At 35.8% G+C, this 20158-nt stretch overlaps 1 protein-coding gene across 9 annotated transcripts in view; it reads left to right on the forward strand.

Moving 5' to 3' along the window:
- Positions 1-14543, forward strand: part of DZIP3 (DAZ interacting zinc finger protein 3) — a 104024-nt gene extending 89481 nt beyond the window's left edge. For 6 of the 9 annotated variants that reach the window (XM_030940710.1, XM_030940718.1, XM_030940691.1 and 3 more), the window contains 6 exons: positions 6613-6738; positions 8814-8953; positions 10337-10457; positions 10954-11097; positions 11184-11285; positions 13146-14543. In XM_030940710.1, the coding sequence (XP_030796570.1) occupies positions 6613-6738; positions 8814-8953; positions 10337-10457; positions 10954-11097; positions 11184-11285; positions 13146-13256 (744 nt within the window). In that variant the 3' untranslated portion in view covers positions 13257-14543. Of the gene's footprint in view, positions 1-6612; positions 6739-8813; positions 8954-10336; positions 10458-10953; positions 11098-11183; positions 11286-13145 lie in introns of those variants that run through there. The other 3 variants (XM_030940700.1, XM_030940717.1, XR_004060040.1) reach the window with 3 other exon arrangements.
- Positions 14544-20158: the final 5615 nt, after the last annotated feature.

Here is a 20158-nt window from a genome sequence, read left to right on the forward strand (position 1 = left end):
GTCCTCATGTTACCACTAGATCAGAGGTCCCCAACCTCTGGGCCATGGACCAGTGCACAGCAGGAGGTGAGCAGTGGATAAACAAGCAAAACTTTATGTACAGCTGCTCCCCATTGCTCACAATACCATCTGAGCTCCGCATCCTGTCAGATCAGCTGCAGCACTAGATTCTCACAGGAGTATGAACCATATTGTGAACTATGCATGTCAAGGATCTAGGTTGTATGCTCCTTGTGAGAATCTAATGCCTGATGATCTGTCACTGTCTCCCATCATCCCCAGATGGGACTATCTAGTTGCAGAAAAACAAGCTTGGGGCTCCCACTTATTCTACATTGTAGTGAATTATATAATTATTTTATTATATATTACAATGTAATGATACTGGAAATAAAGTGCACAATAAATGTAATGTGCTTGAATTCTCCCAAAACCATCTCTACTCCCCGGTTCATGAAAAAATTATCTTCCATGAAACCAGTCCCTGGTGCCAAAAAGATTGGGGACCACTGCACAAGATGACTGAAACATCTCAATGTAATACCCTGTACAGCTGGACCTCACCTCTGCATTTCTACTTCAGACTTTCTTTTTGTGAAGTCTTATATTCTATTCTACCTTCAACAGCAAGGACAGCTTTCACTTCTGCCCCTTCTCTGCTTGTTGTTAGGGACAAGTGGATCTTAATCAGATAAACTAATCCCCATACTGTATTTTTGGGAAACATAGTACCCTAACTCAGTAAATTCACACAACTGTCCAAAAGACCTTTTAAGAAGGTGTCATTAGATGATAACTTGTATTATTCTAAGAGATCTGGTGGTAGGAAGAGAGGAAAAATGTAAGATATTTGGGGACAGATGGCTTTGATATCACCACTCCTGCTTATAATAGAAATGTAAAAATGTTATTTCTCCTCATGGTTGAATATAACAAAGAATTTAAAAATTATATCATTTGTATGGATACTGTTTCAAAAGCAGGATCTATAACTAAAAGAATTATGGGATATATACCATGGGCTTTAGTTTAGAATGATAGTATTGCCTTTTATATTTTTGGTTAATTCAGTTTCTATAGGAACAGTGGATTATGAACATTATTATTCTAGGCTTGGATCATCATCATACCCAACTACTCTGATAAGGAATGTGTTCCAGAGAAATTCCAAAGATTTCCTATAGTAACACATATTTTTTTGTAGGATATCTAAAAACACTGTACCTTCTGCACATATTCAAAATACTGTCCTTAGATTGTAGTTAAACTCTTCCATGGCTCTTAACTATAAAATGGGTCCACAGACTGTGAAGCTACATACAGAGCTGTTGTTTGGAGTTTCCTGGAAGCAGACCAGTATAAGCCTTGGCTGTCTGATGCAAGTGATACTCTGTGTCTGACAAACATAGTCAAACCTTGACCTCCAGACCCTCCAGATCTTTTTATCCCTTTGGAGACTTTCTTATGTCTGACGTGTCTTACCCAGGTTTAGTTAAGTACAAAAACCCACTGGCAGTTAGGCTGTGTGGTAATTTATAAGCATCCTTTGCTAACATTCTGAGGGGTTCACCTGTATCTTTTGTGCTTCCGCATTAGGGTCATTGCTGTGCTTGATTAAGCTAACAGTTGTGTTAAAGTACAAGCATTGGTGACCACTGAACATTAAAGGAGAGAGTTTGGGAGAAGAGCAGCTAGAAACATTACAGCGCTATTTGCTGTAAACTGAGATGGTACATACAATGGAAGTACACTAATGAGGTCTGGGTTCAGATCCTAACTTTGTGAAGAGCTATGTTGATCTTGGGAAGATCAGCTCTTCTGGACTTTTGCTTTCCCATCAATAAATTAGGAAATTGTACTGGATGATCTGATCACTCAAGACCCATCTATTTCTGGGATACTAGTATTCTAAGGAGTGGTCATCAGACTTACATAGTAGAAAATTCTGTGAAAGTGGATTGTTCCCAGTTTAACTCAGTAATTCTATGTGTTTCATTGTATCTTGATTTTTGTAACTTGGCTGTTTAATCCTCAAAGAAGTGTTAGTACCATTAAAAAGATCATGCAACGGTTATTTAAAATACACAAATCAGTAAATATGATACATCATATCAACAGAAAGAAAGACAAAAACCATATGATCATTTCAATAGATGCAGAAAAAACATTTGACAAAATTCAATATCACTTTATGATTAAAACGCTCAAAAAATTAGGTAGAGGAGGTACATACCTCAACACAATAAAGGCTATATATGACACACCCACAGCTAACATTATACTAAATGGGAAGAGGTTAAAAGTGTTTCCTCTGAGATCTGAAACAAGACAAGGATGCCCACTTTATTTCTAATAAAAATAGTACTAGAAATCCTAGCCAGAGCAGTTAGGCAAGAGAAAGAAATAAAAGACATCCAAATTGGAAAGAAGGGAGTCAGATTGTCCCTTTTTTCAAACAAATGATCTTATATATAAAAAATCCCGGCCGGGCGCGGTGGCTCAAGCCTGTAATCCCAGCACTCTGGGAGGCCGAGACGGGCGGATCATGAGGTCAGGAGATCGAGACCATCGTGGCTAACACAGTGAAACCCCGTCTCTACTAAAAACTACAAAAAACTAGCCGGGCGTGGTGGCGGGCGCCTGTAGTCCCAGCTACCCGGGAGGCTGAGGCAGGAGAATGGCGTGAACCCGGGAGGCGGAGCTTGCAGTGAGCTGAGATCCGGCCACAGCACTCCAGCCTGGGTGACAGAGCGAGACTCCATCTCAAAAAAAAAAAAAAAAAAAAAAAGAAAATCCCAATGACTCCACTTAAAAACTCCTAGAACTAACAATTTTGGTAAAGATTCAGGATACAAAATCAACATACAAGAATCAATAGCATTTCTGTTTACTAATAGTGAACAATCTGAAGAAGAAATTAAGAAAATCCCATTTACAATAGCTACAAAAAACAAAGGTACCTGGAAATAAATTTAACCAAGGAAGAGAAAGATCACTACCCTGAAAACTATAAAACATCGATGAAAGAAATTGAGGGCATAAAGAAATGGAAAAATATGTCATATTCATGAATAAGAAGAATTCAAGGAAATGCAAATCAGAATTAGAGGATATCACCTCACTTTAGTTATTACAGCTACTGGTACCCCAACAGATATATAGACCAATGGAACAGAACAGAGGCCTCAGAAATAAAGCCACACATCTACAACCATCTCATCTTTAACAAACCTGACAAAAACAAGCAATAGGGAAAAGATTCCCTATTTAATAAATGGTGTTGGGAAAACTGGCTAGCCATATGCAGAAAACTGAAACTGGACCCCTTCCTTACACCTTATACAAAAATCAACTCAAAATGGATTAAAGACTTAAATGTAAGACCTAAAACCCTAAAAACCCTAGAAGAAAACCTAGGCAACACCATTTAGGACATAGGCATGGGCAAAGACTTCATGACTAAAACACCAAAAGCAATGGCAACAAAAGCCAAAACTGACAAATGGGATCTAATTAAAGAGCTTCTGCACAGCAAAAGAAACTATCTTCAGAATGAACAGGCAACCTACAGAATAGGAGAAAATTTTTGCAATCTGTCCATCTGACAAAGGGCTAATATCCAGAATCTACAAAGAACTTAAACAAATTTACAGGAAAAAATCAACCCCATCAAGAAGTGGATGAAGGATATGAACAGACACTTCTCAAAAGAAGACATTTATGTGGCCGACAAACATGAAAAAAAGCTCATCATCACTGGTTATTAGAGAAATGCAAATCAGAACCACAATGAGATACCATCTCATGCCAGTTAGAATGGCAATCATTAAAAAGTCAGGAAACAATAGATACTAGAGAGGATGTGGAGAAATAGGAACACTTTTACACTGTTGGTGGGAGTGTAAATTAGTTCAACCATTGTGGAAGACAGTATGGCGATTCCTCAAGGCTCTAGAACCAGAAATACCATTTGACTCAGCAATCCCATTACTAGGCATATACCCAAAGGATTATAAATAATTCTACTATAAAGACACATGCACACGTATGTTTATTGCAGCACTGTTCACAATAGCAAAGACTTGGAACCAACCCAAATGCCCATCAGTGATAGACTGGATAAAGAAAATGTGGCAAATATACACCATGGAATACTCTGCCGTCATAAAAAAAGGATGTGTTCATGTCCTTTGCAGGGACATGGATGAAGTTAGAAACCATCATTCTCAGCAAACTAACACAGGAACAGAAAACCAAACACTGCATATTCTCACTTATAAGTGGGAGTTGAACAATGAGAACGCATGGACACAGGGAGGGGAACATCACACACTGGGGCCTGTTGTAGGGTGGGGAGCTAGGGGAGAGATAGCATTATTAGAAATACTTAATGTAGTTGAAGGGTTGATGGGTGCAGCAAACCAGCATGGCATGTGTATACCTATGTAACAAACCTGCACATTCTGCATATGTATCCCAGAACTTAAAGTAAAACAATTTTTAAAAAATAGCTATTATCAAAAAAAAAAAGATATCAAATGTTGGTGATGATGTGGAGAAAAGGGAACCCTTACACACTGTTGGTGGGAATGTAAATTAGGACAGCTATTATGGAAAACACTATCGAGGTTCCTCAAAAAATTAAAAATAGAACTACCATATGATCCACTGGGTATACTACTGGGTATAGTGGGAAAGGACATGAAGTCAAGTATCCTAAAGAGACATCTGCAATCCCATGTTCACTGCAACATTATTTATAATTGCTAAGATATGGCATCTATTTAAGTGTCCATAAAGATTGAATGGATAAAGAAAATGTATATATACACAATGAAATACTATTTAGTCATAAAAAAGAATGAAATCTTGTTATTTGTGACAACATGGATGACCCCGGAGGACATTATATTAAATTAAATAAGCCAGACAAATACTACCTGATCCCACACATGTGGAATCTAAAAGAGTTGGTTTCATAAAAATTAATTAGTAGAACAGTGGTTACCAGAGACTAGGGAGGATAGATGGAAGGCGACCACAGGGAGAGGTTGGTTGGTCAGTGGGTACAATTAGGAAGGATAAGTTCTGGCATTCTATTTAGTAAGATTATTATAGTTAAGAGTAAGGTATTGTATATCTCAAAATGGCTAGAAGAGAGGATTTTGAATATTACCACCACAAAGAAATGACAAATGAGGTGATGATATGCCAGTTACCCTTTGATCATTACACAGTGTATACGTGTATGAAAACATCACATTGTACCCCTAAAAATGTACAATTACGTGTCCATCAAAAATAAAAATAAAGTGTTAAGTAATAGTGGTTCTCAAACAGAGCAGGACTGTTGACTGAGTACCCACTATTCTTTCATTTTTTTAAGACTTTACATGTAAAAAATTTGACACATGTAGAAAATAGTATGAACCTCTTCAAACCCAGGAGCCAGCCTCAGCATTATCAACATATTGTCAGTCTTGTTTTATGTCATTCCCTTTTTCCTCTCCACTGGAATATTTTAAAGCAAACCCCAGATATCATTCAATTTATCCATTTATACTTTGGGCTACATCCTAAAAGATGAGGAACTCTTACTGGGTATAATCATAACACCATTGTCTTACCTAAGAAAATTGTAATTTTTAATATCCAGTTGGAATTTTTATTTCCCCAGTTGTTTAAAAAAATCTTTTTCTTACCCAGCAGGTACATAATATTCTTTTCAGACGTTAAGACTCAAATGCCAATCCAGTCTATCCATTGTAAAGTTCCCCATTAATTTTTCATATGATAGTTTTAGGATCATTAATTAGAGCTATGTTGCTGTTCCTCATTTTTTAAGTTCAGTAACTTAATTGTTATTGAACTCCCGCTTTACGCTTTATGCCAGTAGTAGGCCTGGCACATAGTACATATTCAATAAATCTGCCCCCTTCTGTACTCCAGCCATCAAGGTATCTTTTCCACAGATAGCTGCTAAGAAGGTCTAGATTTCCATAACCCCCTGGGAAGTACAGTAATACCCACAAGCATATCTGCAAATCACTATATCAGAGTTTATCTCCCAGGCCCATCCCACTTCCTCCTCCAACTCTCCTTGGAACTAAACATTAAGTCAGAATTTCATCAAGTATTACCTCCAATATAAAATATTTTCTATGGATAACTTTGGGTTGTTCTGTGAAATTTCTGAGTATCAGTATTGCCCACCAACATGGATAACACTTCCTGAGAATCTCCTTTGCATAGTCCTATAAGATTACAGTTGGGAGGGAACCTTAATGATTACTTTATACAACCCTCTCATTTTATCGTTTAGGAAATTGGTTTCCAAGGTTATTCAACTAGGTAGAGAGAAATATGACCAGAATCTATTTCTTTTCTGTCTTTGTCAATGCTGTTTTCAGTATATCTCATTGCCCTTTGTTTTTCTGATATTCATATATTTCATTATCTGACATACATTGTTTCTAATGTGCTTTGTATCTTGAGTTCAGATGAGTGTCTCTCCCCCCCCATATTGCTGTATGAATTTAGATGATGTTCTAAATAAATGTATAAATATGTGCGGGGTTTTTTGTTTGTTATTATTATTTTTTTCTATTTTAGATGCAGCAGTTCTTAGGAAGACCCCTTGTGAAAGAATCTTTCTTTAGACCCATACTTACTGTTCCTCAAATGCCTGCAGTTTGTCCGGGAGTCGTCTCTGCGACTGGCCAACCTAGAGCCCCCCTGGTAAAAGCTTTCTTGGTGGAATAGATGTTAATTAGTTGTTTTTATTACTCTAGTGGCCTTCCTGAATGAGTATCTTCATTTTGTTCATTTATTTGATATGATAATGATGGTGGTGATGGTGATGAATGAATGCTTCCTGTCAAGCACTGTGCTCAGGGTGTTACTTATATTATTTAACTGATACTAGCTTAGTTTTGGGATACAAAGATAAATATGTTTTTATACTACAGAATCCTTAAAATTATAGTATTGCTTCTGAAACAGGAAACAATGAAGGGTAAATTGATGTTTTTAATAGATTTTTTTGGCATGGTTGTTGGGAAGATTGAAAAGCAAAGAAGCTAAGTCACAACAAACTAAATTATAAATTTTATTTCCACACACATACACACACATAGTAGGATATTGTTTCAACTGTATCTATAAACAGACAATAAAATATAGCATCACCTTGGAACGTAAACTGTAAAGTTATAAATCTTCCCAGCTACAAATAGCCAGATAAACTTTATCCAAACCTGAAGAAGGAACAAATAAATTTGAAATTACCAAAATTATCAGTTGTAATCTTGGTGAAGGTAAACTTTTTTTTATTAAAGAAATATCTTCCAAAAGAATGATGTTAGATGTAATTAATGAAAATTCTCTAAGCTGCATTTTCCTATATTTAGGTGCAATTAATTGTTTCTTTTCTTTTCTGGTCCCCATATATTGCTAACAGTTTCCTTTTGAAATATATGGTCAGATGAACTCTGCTTATTATTGTCGAGGCTACCTGTCTATAAACAAATCTGTATATAGTCCTTAACATGCTAAATAAGTAACACATCTTTTTATTACCATGATATTACAGTGTTAACTCTTGCAATTTGCTTGCCCACCATTCTATAAGAAACTATGATAAAATTTTATTAAAAACATTAGAATACCTTAACCTCCTAATTACTTTCTGATTCCTGGGGTAAAGCTTGACATTGAAGCAAATTCAGATTTCTGGGAAATATTCTGCTTCTCCTCACTTATTAGGCTCTGTACAAATTATTACAATGACTGTTAGTAGTTGCTAGTTTTTCACGAATAATAACCTAATATTTGAAAATGACCCATTAGAGCCTTACATAAAAGGTACGGTGTTCATCATTATCTTAGTAATCAGATGAGCACTCCAAAAATATTCACTTATTATATTATTTAATTAGAATCTTAAGAAGGAACTACCATAAAATATGGAGAAAACTGACAGTTTCATGGTTAAGAGTCACAACAACTTCTGTACCACCTTTGTCTACAACATTGATGAGACATTGGGCAGAGCAATTCTAGCAGTATTCCCATCTTTATTTGGTTGTTTGAAAATGTAACTTTACTTTCTTGTTATAAAGGTATATATGCTAATCACAAAATGTGAATAATATAGAAATGTAAGCACATTAGAAAACAAAGTTACTGTGCAACTGAATCCCTAAGAAATAATCACTTCTTATGCATGGTAATTTACAGACCTTTCTCCGTGTATACATATGCGTTTTAAATTTTTTAATATAAAAGGAAGTAATATCATACTGTGCCATAGACGTTTTAAAAAATCATATTGCATGCATATCTCTTATGCCCAGACATACAGTTCTATTTTTTAAAATTCGATTAGATGTGCCATAATTTATTCATTCCTCTATAGACATCAGGTTTTTTTCAGTTTTCACTGTTAAAGAAGAAACAGCAGTAAACAGCCTTCATGTTTTTTGTACATGTGTGTAATTACTGAAGCAAGCATGTCCGATTTTAAAAATAAGTTTTAAATATTTATAAAGTTAGAAATATTGTTTGTATTAGTTAACAGAAAAACCCTAAAAGGGATTGTGTATGTCAGTATTCTTCTTCATTCTATCCATTTTCTTTGTCCTATTTTAAAAATAAGTTTAAAATAAACAATTAGAAATATTAATTAAGAGAAAAACTTTAAAAATTGAATGTGTATGCCAGTACTCTTCTTCATTGTACCCATTTTCTGAGGTATAGGAATGTAACTTCTTCATAATTAAACCTGATGGGCTATAACTCTCTGCCTCTTACAGATGACTGGCATAGCCTGGGCACTGCCAGCACCTGTGGGAGACGCTGTGCCTCCCAGTGCAGGTCTGGGGAGTGATCCCTCCATGATGAACTGGGAGAGAATTACAGACAGGCTGAAAACTGCCTTTCCACAACAAACCAGGTATCTTAGTTTTTATTTACTGTTGGGTACAGATCATATTCTCCAGTTTTCATAGCCATAATTGTGGCAATGAAACATTTCAGTGAAACATAACAAACACAAAAAAAGTACAGATGTTTCCTTACCTTGACCTTGGTAGGACAAAGAAATTTACCAAGAAGGGACAGTGTTCAGTGGTGAACCTCTTCGTTCAAAAGTTACTAGTCTTAAATCATGAGAGAATAACTTTAAATTTAGGTTTGCTCATTTACTAAAAGTACAACTAGACATAACCTTACACAATTTAATGACACTAACTGCCATAATTATCTTAACCTATCTCCAAAGTGAATTTTAAGTTGATTGTATGCTATATAAGCCCAAACATCTTTAGGATTTCATTTCCTAATTTCCTTATTTTTGAGAGTCCTTATAGTTTTTTTGTTGGAGAACACACTAAAAATGCAAGAAATCATAACTTTACTGTGCTTTTCACAGTCTACCTTAGGTAGAAAGATATTTAATTATATTCCTACACAAATGAAGTTTCTTTTATCTCAACTCATGTCTAAGGAAATAATTCTACTTTTCACAAGTATTTTTATTTGAGTACAAACATATAATATATATATTGGCACACTTCATTGTTAAATTATAATTTTATAAATTTCATAATAGTGAATAGATAATACAATAGAACTCTAGTACAGTTGTTATAAATATGTATAAAAACATTATAAATCAAAGGTAGCTGCATAAGGCTGATGACATGACGCTTCATTTGGGAAACAAAAATATTTCATTCTACTTTGTCCCATCAAAAATGTAGATGCAAGCTTTGGGTCAGTGGATCTTGGGAGTTGAAAAGGAACATACCAATTAAAATAATTGTGGGTTCTTTCATTATATAATTAATGTAATTTTTAACCTTTGCTTTCCTGTTCTGTTTAATCTTTGTTTTCTGAGTTTTACAAAACTACAACTATTAACACTGATAAGAGAGAAACCAATAGCAACATAGTTAAAAATAATGTTATCCTGAGCGAGAGACCACTTGAGAGATGGTATAAAGAAGCCAGTGCATAAATAAGTGGATGAACTTAATTTTCACCTAGTGAGCTCTCAAAAACAAAGTCTCTTTTTGGAAGGAAAATAAGTACTAAACTTTATCACTCATGAAAACATTAAGTATCATTAATGAACACAATTAGGAGTTTTCATTTTGGTTTAAGATAAATGCAGATGGACCTGTGATCACTTTTTTAGATCAAAGACCTAAAGAGTCCTGTCTATATGATACACATCAATCATAATGATAGGATTTTATATCTCCTTTGGTGGGCACATCCTCAAAGGTACTAAGGAAAATCATTACTGCCCTTTCCTTTCCTTGATCTCTTCCAGAAAGGAGCTTACAGATTTCTTACGGAAACTGAAGGATGCTCATGGAAAGTCCTTATCTGGACTGACATTTGATGAAATTGTTTGCAAGATTTCCCAGTTTATTGACCCCAAAAAGTCTCAGGTAAAATGCGAAAACAGCCAAAAAACCTGCATCTCTCTGCCCTTAACTCTAGTAGTTAACTGTTTTAATTATCTCCATAACCTGTTCAGCAAATCAGTAACTTGTAATCATATTAAATCATCCATTAACAGTAAATAACAACTTCAACTTACCAGTTGATATCAGCAGTCTTTTTGAAATGCCTATTACCTAATCGTTCTAGAATAAAACTGACCTCCTTGAAATTTGCTCTAGTTACTTTGAATGAGTCTAAAGAGGGAGATACTTTCTGATTTTCTTGAAAGATTTATTTTAATTAAAAGAATGTATAGAGTTATTTTTGTTTTTACCTAGCTATGAGTATACAAGTATTGCCACCATTTTGTTCAAGATTTCTCACAAATCTGATTATTTACCCTTTTGCTAGTTCTTACTATACCCCATTCTGTGCTAATGTGTCAGCTCTTACTGTTTTAGGACAATTCTGAAAAAATAAACATTATATTCTTATTTTCAGAGTCAAGGAAAATCAGTGTCAAATGTTAATTGTGTTTCACCTAGTCATTCTCCATCACAGCCTAATGCTGCCCAGTCCCCAAAACCAGCATGGAGGCCCCTCACTTCACAAGGTCCTGCCACGTGGGAAGGAGCCAATAATCCAGTAAGACTGAAATTGATGATTCTGAACACATTTAGATTTGGGAGAAAACAATGAGCTAAATTTAACATTTTCTGTATTTTCCCTAGGATGAGGAAGAGGAAGAAGAAGAGCCTTGTGTGATCTGTCATGAGAATCTGTCTCCAGAAAATCTTTCAGTTTTGCCTTGCGCTCACAAATTCCACGCTCAGGTAACACTTTAAATTTTCCCATTAATCAGCTAAATGAGATTCATACTGCCTTACTTACTATTGTATATAGGCATCATTATCCATTGTGGTCTCACAAGTTCCACTGGGTATAACTGTGAGCTTTTGGGTACCACACAGAAACATTTATGCTTTTCCCATACGTAACCATGGATTGCATTGTGCCCTGTCAGATCTCCATCCACCCTACAGAAGGGGACAATGTTGAGAGTCAGATCGTACACAGTAGACAGTTCCTTCTAACAGAACTGGGACAAATATCGATTGACGTGGTAGTCTAGTGGCAGAACCAGCAACAGCACCACTTGAAATTGACATGCTATAAATACCACATGGTGTTCTTTGTCCATAATTAATGACAGCCCCCTTTCATAAAGCATAAGATTTATTAGTCTCCCCAGGCTCCTATATTTGCTTTTGAAAGATACTCAGGCTTGAGTTTTGATGTTAGAAAAATGTGAGGTTGGACTGGGCGTGGTGGCTAACGCCTGTAATCCCAGCACTTTAGGAGGCTGAGGCAGGCGGATCACGAGGTCAGGAGATTGAGACCATCCTGGCTAACACGGTGAAACCCCATCTCTACTAAAAATACAGAAACAAAGTTAGCCGGGCATGGTGGCAGACGCCTGTAGTCCCAGCTACTCGGGAGGCTGAGGTGGGAGAGTGGCATGAACCCAGGAGGTGGAGCTTGAGTGAGCCGAGATTGGGCCACTGCACTCCAGCCTGGGTGACAGAGCAAGACTCCATCTCAAAAAAAGAAAAAAGTGTGAGGTTGTCATGTCTTTTGTTGATTCTTGGCATTTATATAAATTCTGGTGTTACTGCCACACAGTTGCTATTGATACATAATTTAGGATCCAAGTCCTCTGTTGCAGAGATGTAATTTGACACAGGAAAGGTAGTCATAGAAAAGAAAGGCTTTTCAGAGAAATGAATAATAGCCAGTTCAGTCAAGCCATGTTTGTAAGACATCATTTCAAAGATATGATTTGTGGTAGCTGGTACAGAATAATATTTTGTATTTGCTCTAATATGAAGATACATCCACAAAACGCCTAATCCCAAAAGTTTTCTAGGAAAGATCCTTAGCCATTGACTTTCCCCTTTGAAGTTTTTAAGGTTCTGACAATTTAGGAAATATGTTTAACAAAATGTATGCTACTCTTTGCCATTGCCCATGAGTAGAAAGCATATAGTTCATTCAGGTTATTTTTTATGACTATAGTTAGTGGGCCTATTATATATAGTGCTTATTATTAATCCTCTCTTATCTCACCTGGCCCTCCATTATTTATATAGGTAAAAATGATTTGTTTTTAGAGAGTCGGTATTCAAGCAAGTGACTTAACAGATAGTTCATAGCCGAAAATGACTGTCATTATCACCAAAGAAAAAAATCTGAGAAATATATTCATGATCTAGGGATTTTAACTGCAAACACCATAAGCATTTCATACCAGGTACTAGTGACTTTTGTATGATTAGTTATGACTTTTTCTGAATTATAAATGAGAACAGTATATAGTAAACCAAAGAAAGAATATAGCAAGTTTCTCCAATTTCCTTGTCAGGAAGAATTGCTAATCAACTTGAAAATTGGGGTTGAAGGAAGAATTTCTAGTAGAATAAACTAGCTAAAAGGTATTGTGCAGTTACCACCTATTTTGTTCAGGAAACCACAGGGAAGGTGCCATGGTTGCAGCAATTGGCTTGACAATCCACAGGGTAAGGCTTTAAAGATCCACCAGAAGACATATTGGTTGGTAACCCTGATGCATAGAGTGACAACTGCCTCTGCTAGGCTAACTCTGAGAGACTGACATAAATCTTTTTGCTCCTTAGTGCATTAGACCATGGTTGATGCAACAGGGGACATGTCCAACCTGCAGACTCCACGTTTTGCTACCAGAAGAATACCCTGGTCACCCCAGTCAGCAGTTGCCCAAGATCTGATACAAGGTCAGGGGTGTCTATGCAAAGGAAGCTTAGTTTTCTTTTATTATGAGCTGCTTGTGTGAGTGGTGTAAAGCTGTGTGCTCTTCCATATAGTGCTAAAGAAGCCAGCTAATTTTATCAAAGCATCAGCCAAAGAAGTCAGAACAAATCTTCAGGACTTGTGAAATGAACTGAAAGAGCTTGAAGCAGATGGAATTTTAATAGTTATACTATATTTGCTCTTACCTTAGTAGGTTTTTTCTTGTAATGGAAACATAACTGTTAGTATATTTCTTAGTATGTTTTTCTTGTCTTTTTAAATTCTTATTTCACTCATCCTTTACTCTCCCCTCAAGTATTCTACACTTTAATTTCCTGAAATAAATTTAAGCAAGAAGAAAAGGGAAATAGTAAAGAGGTAGGGAAATCCCACAGAAATTTGTGTTCCTTCTAACTTTTAAAACTACCTAAAAAATATAATTGATTTAAATTTTATCTCAATATTCCCCATTCTTTTATATCCCCTTAAATAGGTACCCATGAAGAGATTATGAGCTACTTGAAGGTGGAGACCAAACAGTGGTGTGTTGGAGCTGGCTTATAATGGCTCATGAGTGACAATCATTAGTTTGAGGGATTTTATGAGCCGGTTGTCAAGTTGTTGCTAGCTTGAAATCTGCCACAGAGGGAGCATTTACACCATAGAAATTGGTAAATGCTGTAAGTGAAGACCTACCTTTCCCTCAAGAGCTGGTTGTTAAACCTTTACCAGCATACTGCTGGACCTTGTCTAAAACTTCTTTGTGTTCCCAGTGTCTTGCCTAGTAGATACAGGATAAATATTGCCAGAATCAGATATCAGGAAGTAGTAAGAAAAGGAGTTAATATGCAAACTAAATCACTCACTCAGTTGTATAATTGAGATCTTCTGTTCATTTGTTTCTTGGACCTTAATCATTTGCATTTTGGAGAAAATTTTTTCTGCTTTAAAAGTCTGTAATTTCACTTTCTTGTGTCGGGGAGAGGGAAAAACTATTTGTCTATAGTTGCTTTTTGTGATGAAGTGAATACCCAGTGGGCTAAGTTGCATATCTAAAGCTTGTCACTAAGAATTTTCATTTTTAGCAGTCAAAAACCTATTTTGACAGTAATGTTGTGTGAATGCTGTAAGTGTTGTACATGTCTCTGGTTTCAGAATTAAAAGAATTCAGAGTTACCTTGTGAGATAAATGTTCTTTCCTTCATATTCACAGTTTCACTTTCATTTAATTTATGGGGAAGAATAAATGCTTCCTGACTCAGAAACAATTTTGCCTGTATACTTCATTGCAAATATATTTTGAAGTTACTTTTAAATCTTTATTTAAAACCTCTGTTTCTGTAACTGTGTTAAACGTATTCTTCTGTAATGAGAATAGACTGGAACATGTGAGGGAAAAATATCAAAACAAGATGGCAGTCATCTAGGCATGTAAAATGCCAAGAATGTCTTAGAATTGCACAATTTAGAATGTATAGAGCCTTTAATCACCTTGTCTGGCACCTTGTATTAGTGCATTTTCATGCTGCTGATAAAGACATACCTGAGACTGGGCAATTTACAAAAGAAAGAGGTTTAATGGATTTACAGTTCCACATGACTGGGGAGGCCTAACAATCATGGCAGAAGGCAGAGAGGAGCATGGATGGCAGCAGACAAGGAGAGAGAGTTGTGCAGGGAAACTCCCATTTTTAAAACCATCAGATCTGGTAAGACTTACTATCCCAAGAACAGCATGGGAAAGACCTGCCCCCATGATTAAACTGTTTCCCACCAGGTCCCTCCCACAACATGGAATTATGGGAGCTACAAGATGAGATTTGGTGGAGACAGAGAACCAAACCATATCACACTTTAAGGTCATGGTCATATAGCTAGTTATCTTGTAAAACCAATGTTTCTTAGTTCATATTTACAACTGCAATTTCACTTTCATTTAGAAAAGAATAAATGTTTCTTAATTGAACAACTATTTTATCTGTGTATTTCATTATAAGCATGTTCTGAAACTACTTGAAATCTTTACTTCAAATGTATCTTTCTGCTTAATTGGGCTTAAACTTTTTCTTCTGTTTTGAGAAACGTTAGGAAAATGGGAAGGAAAATATCCAAGAAGACAGTTATATAGACTTACAAAATGCCACAATTGTTTTGGAATAACAGAATGCCAAAGTTCATTGGACCCTTAGTGACATATAATTCATTCTCTTATTTTACAGGTATGTTGTACCCAGTGTCACATGGCCAGATAGTAGCTAGGCCAGTCTCAGTACTTGAGGGTTCTGATGCCTCATCACATGCTTCCTCCACAAACTCATGCTGTAATGGGGTATTGGTGTTGACTTGTCCTGCTTAGCTCCAAGGATGGGGCCAGAGAACTTAATGCAGTAGTTGGTATATAGGGAGAATGTAGTAGGACAGTGCCCCAGAAAGTTATATTTAGTTCTTTAGGTGCTAAAGGTAATGGGATTATAGTTTTTTATGTATACTTTAAAGACAATTGCAGGGGTCATTCTACCACACAGAGTGATCACTGTCATGCCTGTGCCTACTGAGGGATGATCCAGAACACTCTACCCTGCTGAGAAATCCAGTGAGGACCAGAAAGCTCTTAAAGTGGAAATATTTCCATCAAAAACAATCTGAAAGTATCCAGTAATATCACTGCAGCTGCTGTTAGATGATATGTCATAGATTTTCCTTCATATATATATTCATATATATTGTCCATGTATATAACATTTTATAGCTTCTATGGGACACCTTCAAATGTGTTTAGTACCTCATTTGATCCATGAATAACTCTGAGGTGAGTGTTATTATGCTTATTTTACAAATGATGAATCTGAGACTCAAGTAAGAGGGAAATAATCTGTCCAAAGTCATAGGTACAAAGTGGCATTCTGAGATTTGATTGGAGTCCCTTAGCTGGTATTCTCTTCATAGTTGCAGCCTCACTTTGGGTTGACTTTGTGCACACGAGAAATATAGTCTTTTCTTCCTTTTAAATAAATTTTATGATAAATTTTATTTTATGATTAATTCAGGGAAGGTAGGCTTATGTTTTATCAGATTCAAAGTTAGCAAGAACCACCTGCATTTATAAAATACTCCTGGAATACCTTATCTATGAGCCTCTCAGATAAGAATTCTAGGATCACAGTAATGTGGGACTATTCTGGTTTATACCCAGATAAAAACAACAAATGAATACTAATTTATTATAAAGATATATAGTTTGATTTTCTTGAGCTGGCAGTTTTCAATAACTACTGCAGATTTGAACATGCTACTTAACAGAACTAATGGACTCTTGTTCTTAATTTTGTATCCTGGACCACCATCACATTACTCATGGTGTATGTATAACAATGCATATTCCACAAAGCTGTCTGGGAGTCTCCATTTGGAGTAAGTATCACAGGTATTCTGATGCACATTAAAATTTGAAAACAACTGCTGTAGTAAAAAGCAGATTTCTCACTCAGATCTAGGTTTAGATTTTTGAATTCCATATCTAGCATATTGTATGATCATGAAGACATTACTTTTCTCAACCAGTTTCTTTTCTGGAAAATGGATAAAATGCTACTTGCCTGACTGCTGTCATTTTAAATGAACATTTCTTATTTTTTTTTCCCAAAGTAGCAAACGAAATTTCCATTAGTCATTCAATCTGTTTACACTTACTCCTTGATCATAAAATTATGAAAGGTTATCTTCAACTATCCTTATTAAAGCAGAGAGAGGAAAATATAACCAGTAGTCCAACTTCTATTTTCACATAGCCCCCAAAATGTTGAATGCTAAGTTTATTGCATAAAAATATCACACCCTCATAACATTTGCTTGATCCATTTAAACTACATGAACTTTAATAATTCCTAATACTGCCTAGCAAGGTTGAACAAACCGATAATGATCTAGGAGACTGAAAGTTTTGAAGATACGTAGGAAAGATATCTCCATTTGAGAGGCAAGGACATTAAAGAAGTGATTTGCTCAAGGTCATGCAATGTTTGAGTAGTAAGGTCGTGATTCTAAACTCCTCACATCAAAATCAGTGTACTCTCGGTATATTTATTGCAGCATTATTTACAATAGCAAAGACTTGGCAAACCCAAATGCCCATCAATGATAGACTGCATAAAGAAAATGTGGCACATATACATCATGGAATACCATGCAGCTATAAGAAAACAAATGAGTTCATGTCCTTTGCAGCAACATGGATGAAGCTGGAAACCATCATTCTCAGCAAACTAACACGGGAACAGAAAACCAAACACCACCTCTTCTCACTCATAAATGGGAGTTGAACAGTGAGAACACATGGACACAGGGAGGGGAACATCACACACCGTGGCCTGTTGTGGGGTGGAGGGTAAGGGAAGGGAGAGCATTAGAACAAATACGTAATGCATGTGGGGCTTAAAACCTAGATGACGGGTTGATAGGTGCAGCAAACCACCATGGCACATGAATACCTATGTAACAAACCTACATGTTCTGCACATGCATCCCAGAACTTAAAGTAAAATAAAATAAAATAATCAGTGTACTCCCCGTAACAACATATTGCCTTTTTAAAAAAACAAATGAAACTATTTGAAAACCACTAAATTATTTCTCTGGTTGAAGATGGAAGCAAAATAAGATAGAATAGTCTTGTCACAAGGAGACATTGTTCTAGCTCAGAATAAAGCTGAATTTACAGTATTCTTACATCAAGGTTGATAGTATTTGATTAATACTTGAAAAGGGCAAAGACCAAATTCTTCATCTTTTCAAATTCAAACATTATGTTGGTGTTTAGAGCATATCTCCAGGGTTGTATCATTTTTTTTAACCGTGAAATGTAACAACCACAATAAGGATTCTAACATCACAAGAACACACCTCTGCAGTATGAGTGATCTCTGTCAGTGTGCTAGCTCAGCTCATAGAAAATAGCAATGGTATAGGAAACTGTCACCATGGGCCTTTGACATCTCCCTTGAAAATACTATGTGCCAAAAGGAAGGGCTAATTACAAGAAACAGTTGTAAAGTTTTGCATTATTCTAATCCAAGGAAAACTAAGTCCAAGGGCCTATGATAAGAGCCATTCCTCAGCAACTAAAGGTGAAATATTTCAGGTAAGAAAAGTAGATTGTTTTAATAAATTATGAACATATTCATAACATTATCAGATCATTACAAAATAAACCTAAACAGATATTCAAACCAATATTTATTTATTGGATATGTTTTTTTAAAGCCAGAAACTTTTTTAATTTTTAATTTTTGCATACATAAGAGGTATATATATTTATAGAGTACATGAGATACTAAACATGAGCCTATGTTTAAGCATGCAATGCATAATAATTTCATCCATGGTAAATGGGGTATCCATCCTCAAACATTTATCCTTTCTGTTATAAACAATCCAAATATACTCTTAGTTATATGAAAATGTAGTTATCATTGACTATAGTTGCCCTGTTGTATTATCAAATACTAGGTCTTATTCATTCTCTCTAGTTTTTGGACCCATTAACCATCCCCCCCTTTTTCCCCCACCGGACACCACATTACCCTTCCCAGCCTCTGGTAACCATCCTCCTACTCTCTATCTCTGTGAATTCAATTGTTTTAATTTTTAGCCCCTACAAATAAGTGAGAGCATGCAATGTTTGTTTTTCTATGCCTGGCTTATTTCACTTAACATAATGACCTCCAGTTCCATCCACGTTGTTGCAAATGACAGGATCTCATTCTTTTTTATAGTTGAACAGTGCTCCATTGTGTCTATGTGCCACATTTTCTTTATGCACTCATCTGTCGATGGACACTTAGGTTGCTTTCAAAACTTGGCTTTTGTGAACAGTACTGCAAAAAATATGGAAATGCAGATATCTCTTTAATATACTGATTTCTTTTTTTGTGGTATATACTCAGCAGTGAGATTGCTGGATCATATGGTAGCTCAATTCTTAATTTTTTGAGGAACCTCCAAACTGCTTTCCAAGTGGTTATACTAATTTAAATCACCACCAACAGTGTATGAGGGTTCCCTTTTCTCCACATCCTCTCCAGCATTTGTTATTGCCTGTCTTTTGGATAAAAGCTATTTTAACTGGGGTGAGATATCATCTCATTGTAGTTTTGATTTGCATTTTTCTAACGATCTGTTTCCATTTGTATGTCTTCTTTTGAGAAATATCTATTCAGATGTTTTCACCATTTTTAAATTGGATTATTAGATTCTTGTAGAGTTGTTTGACCTCCTTATGTATTCTGATTATTAATCCCTTGTCAAATGGGTAGTTTGCAGATATTTTCTCCCATTCTATGGGTTTTCTCTTCGCTTTGTTGATTGTGTCTATTGTTGTACAGAAGCTTTTTAACTTGATGTGATCCTATTTGTCCATTTTTGCTTTGGCTGCCTGTGCTGTGGAGTATTCCTTAAGAAATCTTTGCCCACACTAGTGTCCTGGGGAGTTTCCCCAATGTTTTTTTTTGTAGTAGTTTCATAGTTTGAGGTCTTAGATTTAAGTATTTAATCCATTTTGATTTGATTTTTGTGTACAGTGAGAGATAATAGTTGAGAGATAATGGTCTATTTTCATTCTTCTGCATATGGATATCCAGTTTTATTACCAGGACCATTTATTGAAAAGATTGTTGTTTTCCCAATGTATATTCTTGGCACCTTCATCGAAAATGAGGTCACTGTAGGTATATGGATTTGTTTCTGGGTTCTGTATTCTGTTCCATTGGTTTATGTATCTGTTTCTTATCCAGTATTATATTGTTTTCATTACTGTAGCTCTATAGTACAATTTTTTTCCCTTTATTATACTTTAAGTTCTAGGGTACATGTGCACAACATGCAG

Source organism: Rhinopithecus roxellana, chromosome 1 (assembly GCF_007565055.1).
Source record: "Rhinopithecus roxellana isolate Shanxi Qingling chromosome 1, ASM756505v1, whole genome shotgun sequence".
Lineage (NCBI taxonomy): Eukaryota > Metazoa > Chordata > Mammalia > Primates > Cercopithecidae > Rhinopithecus > Rhinopithecus roxellana.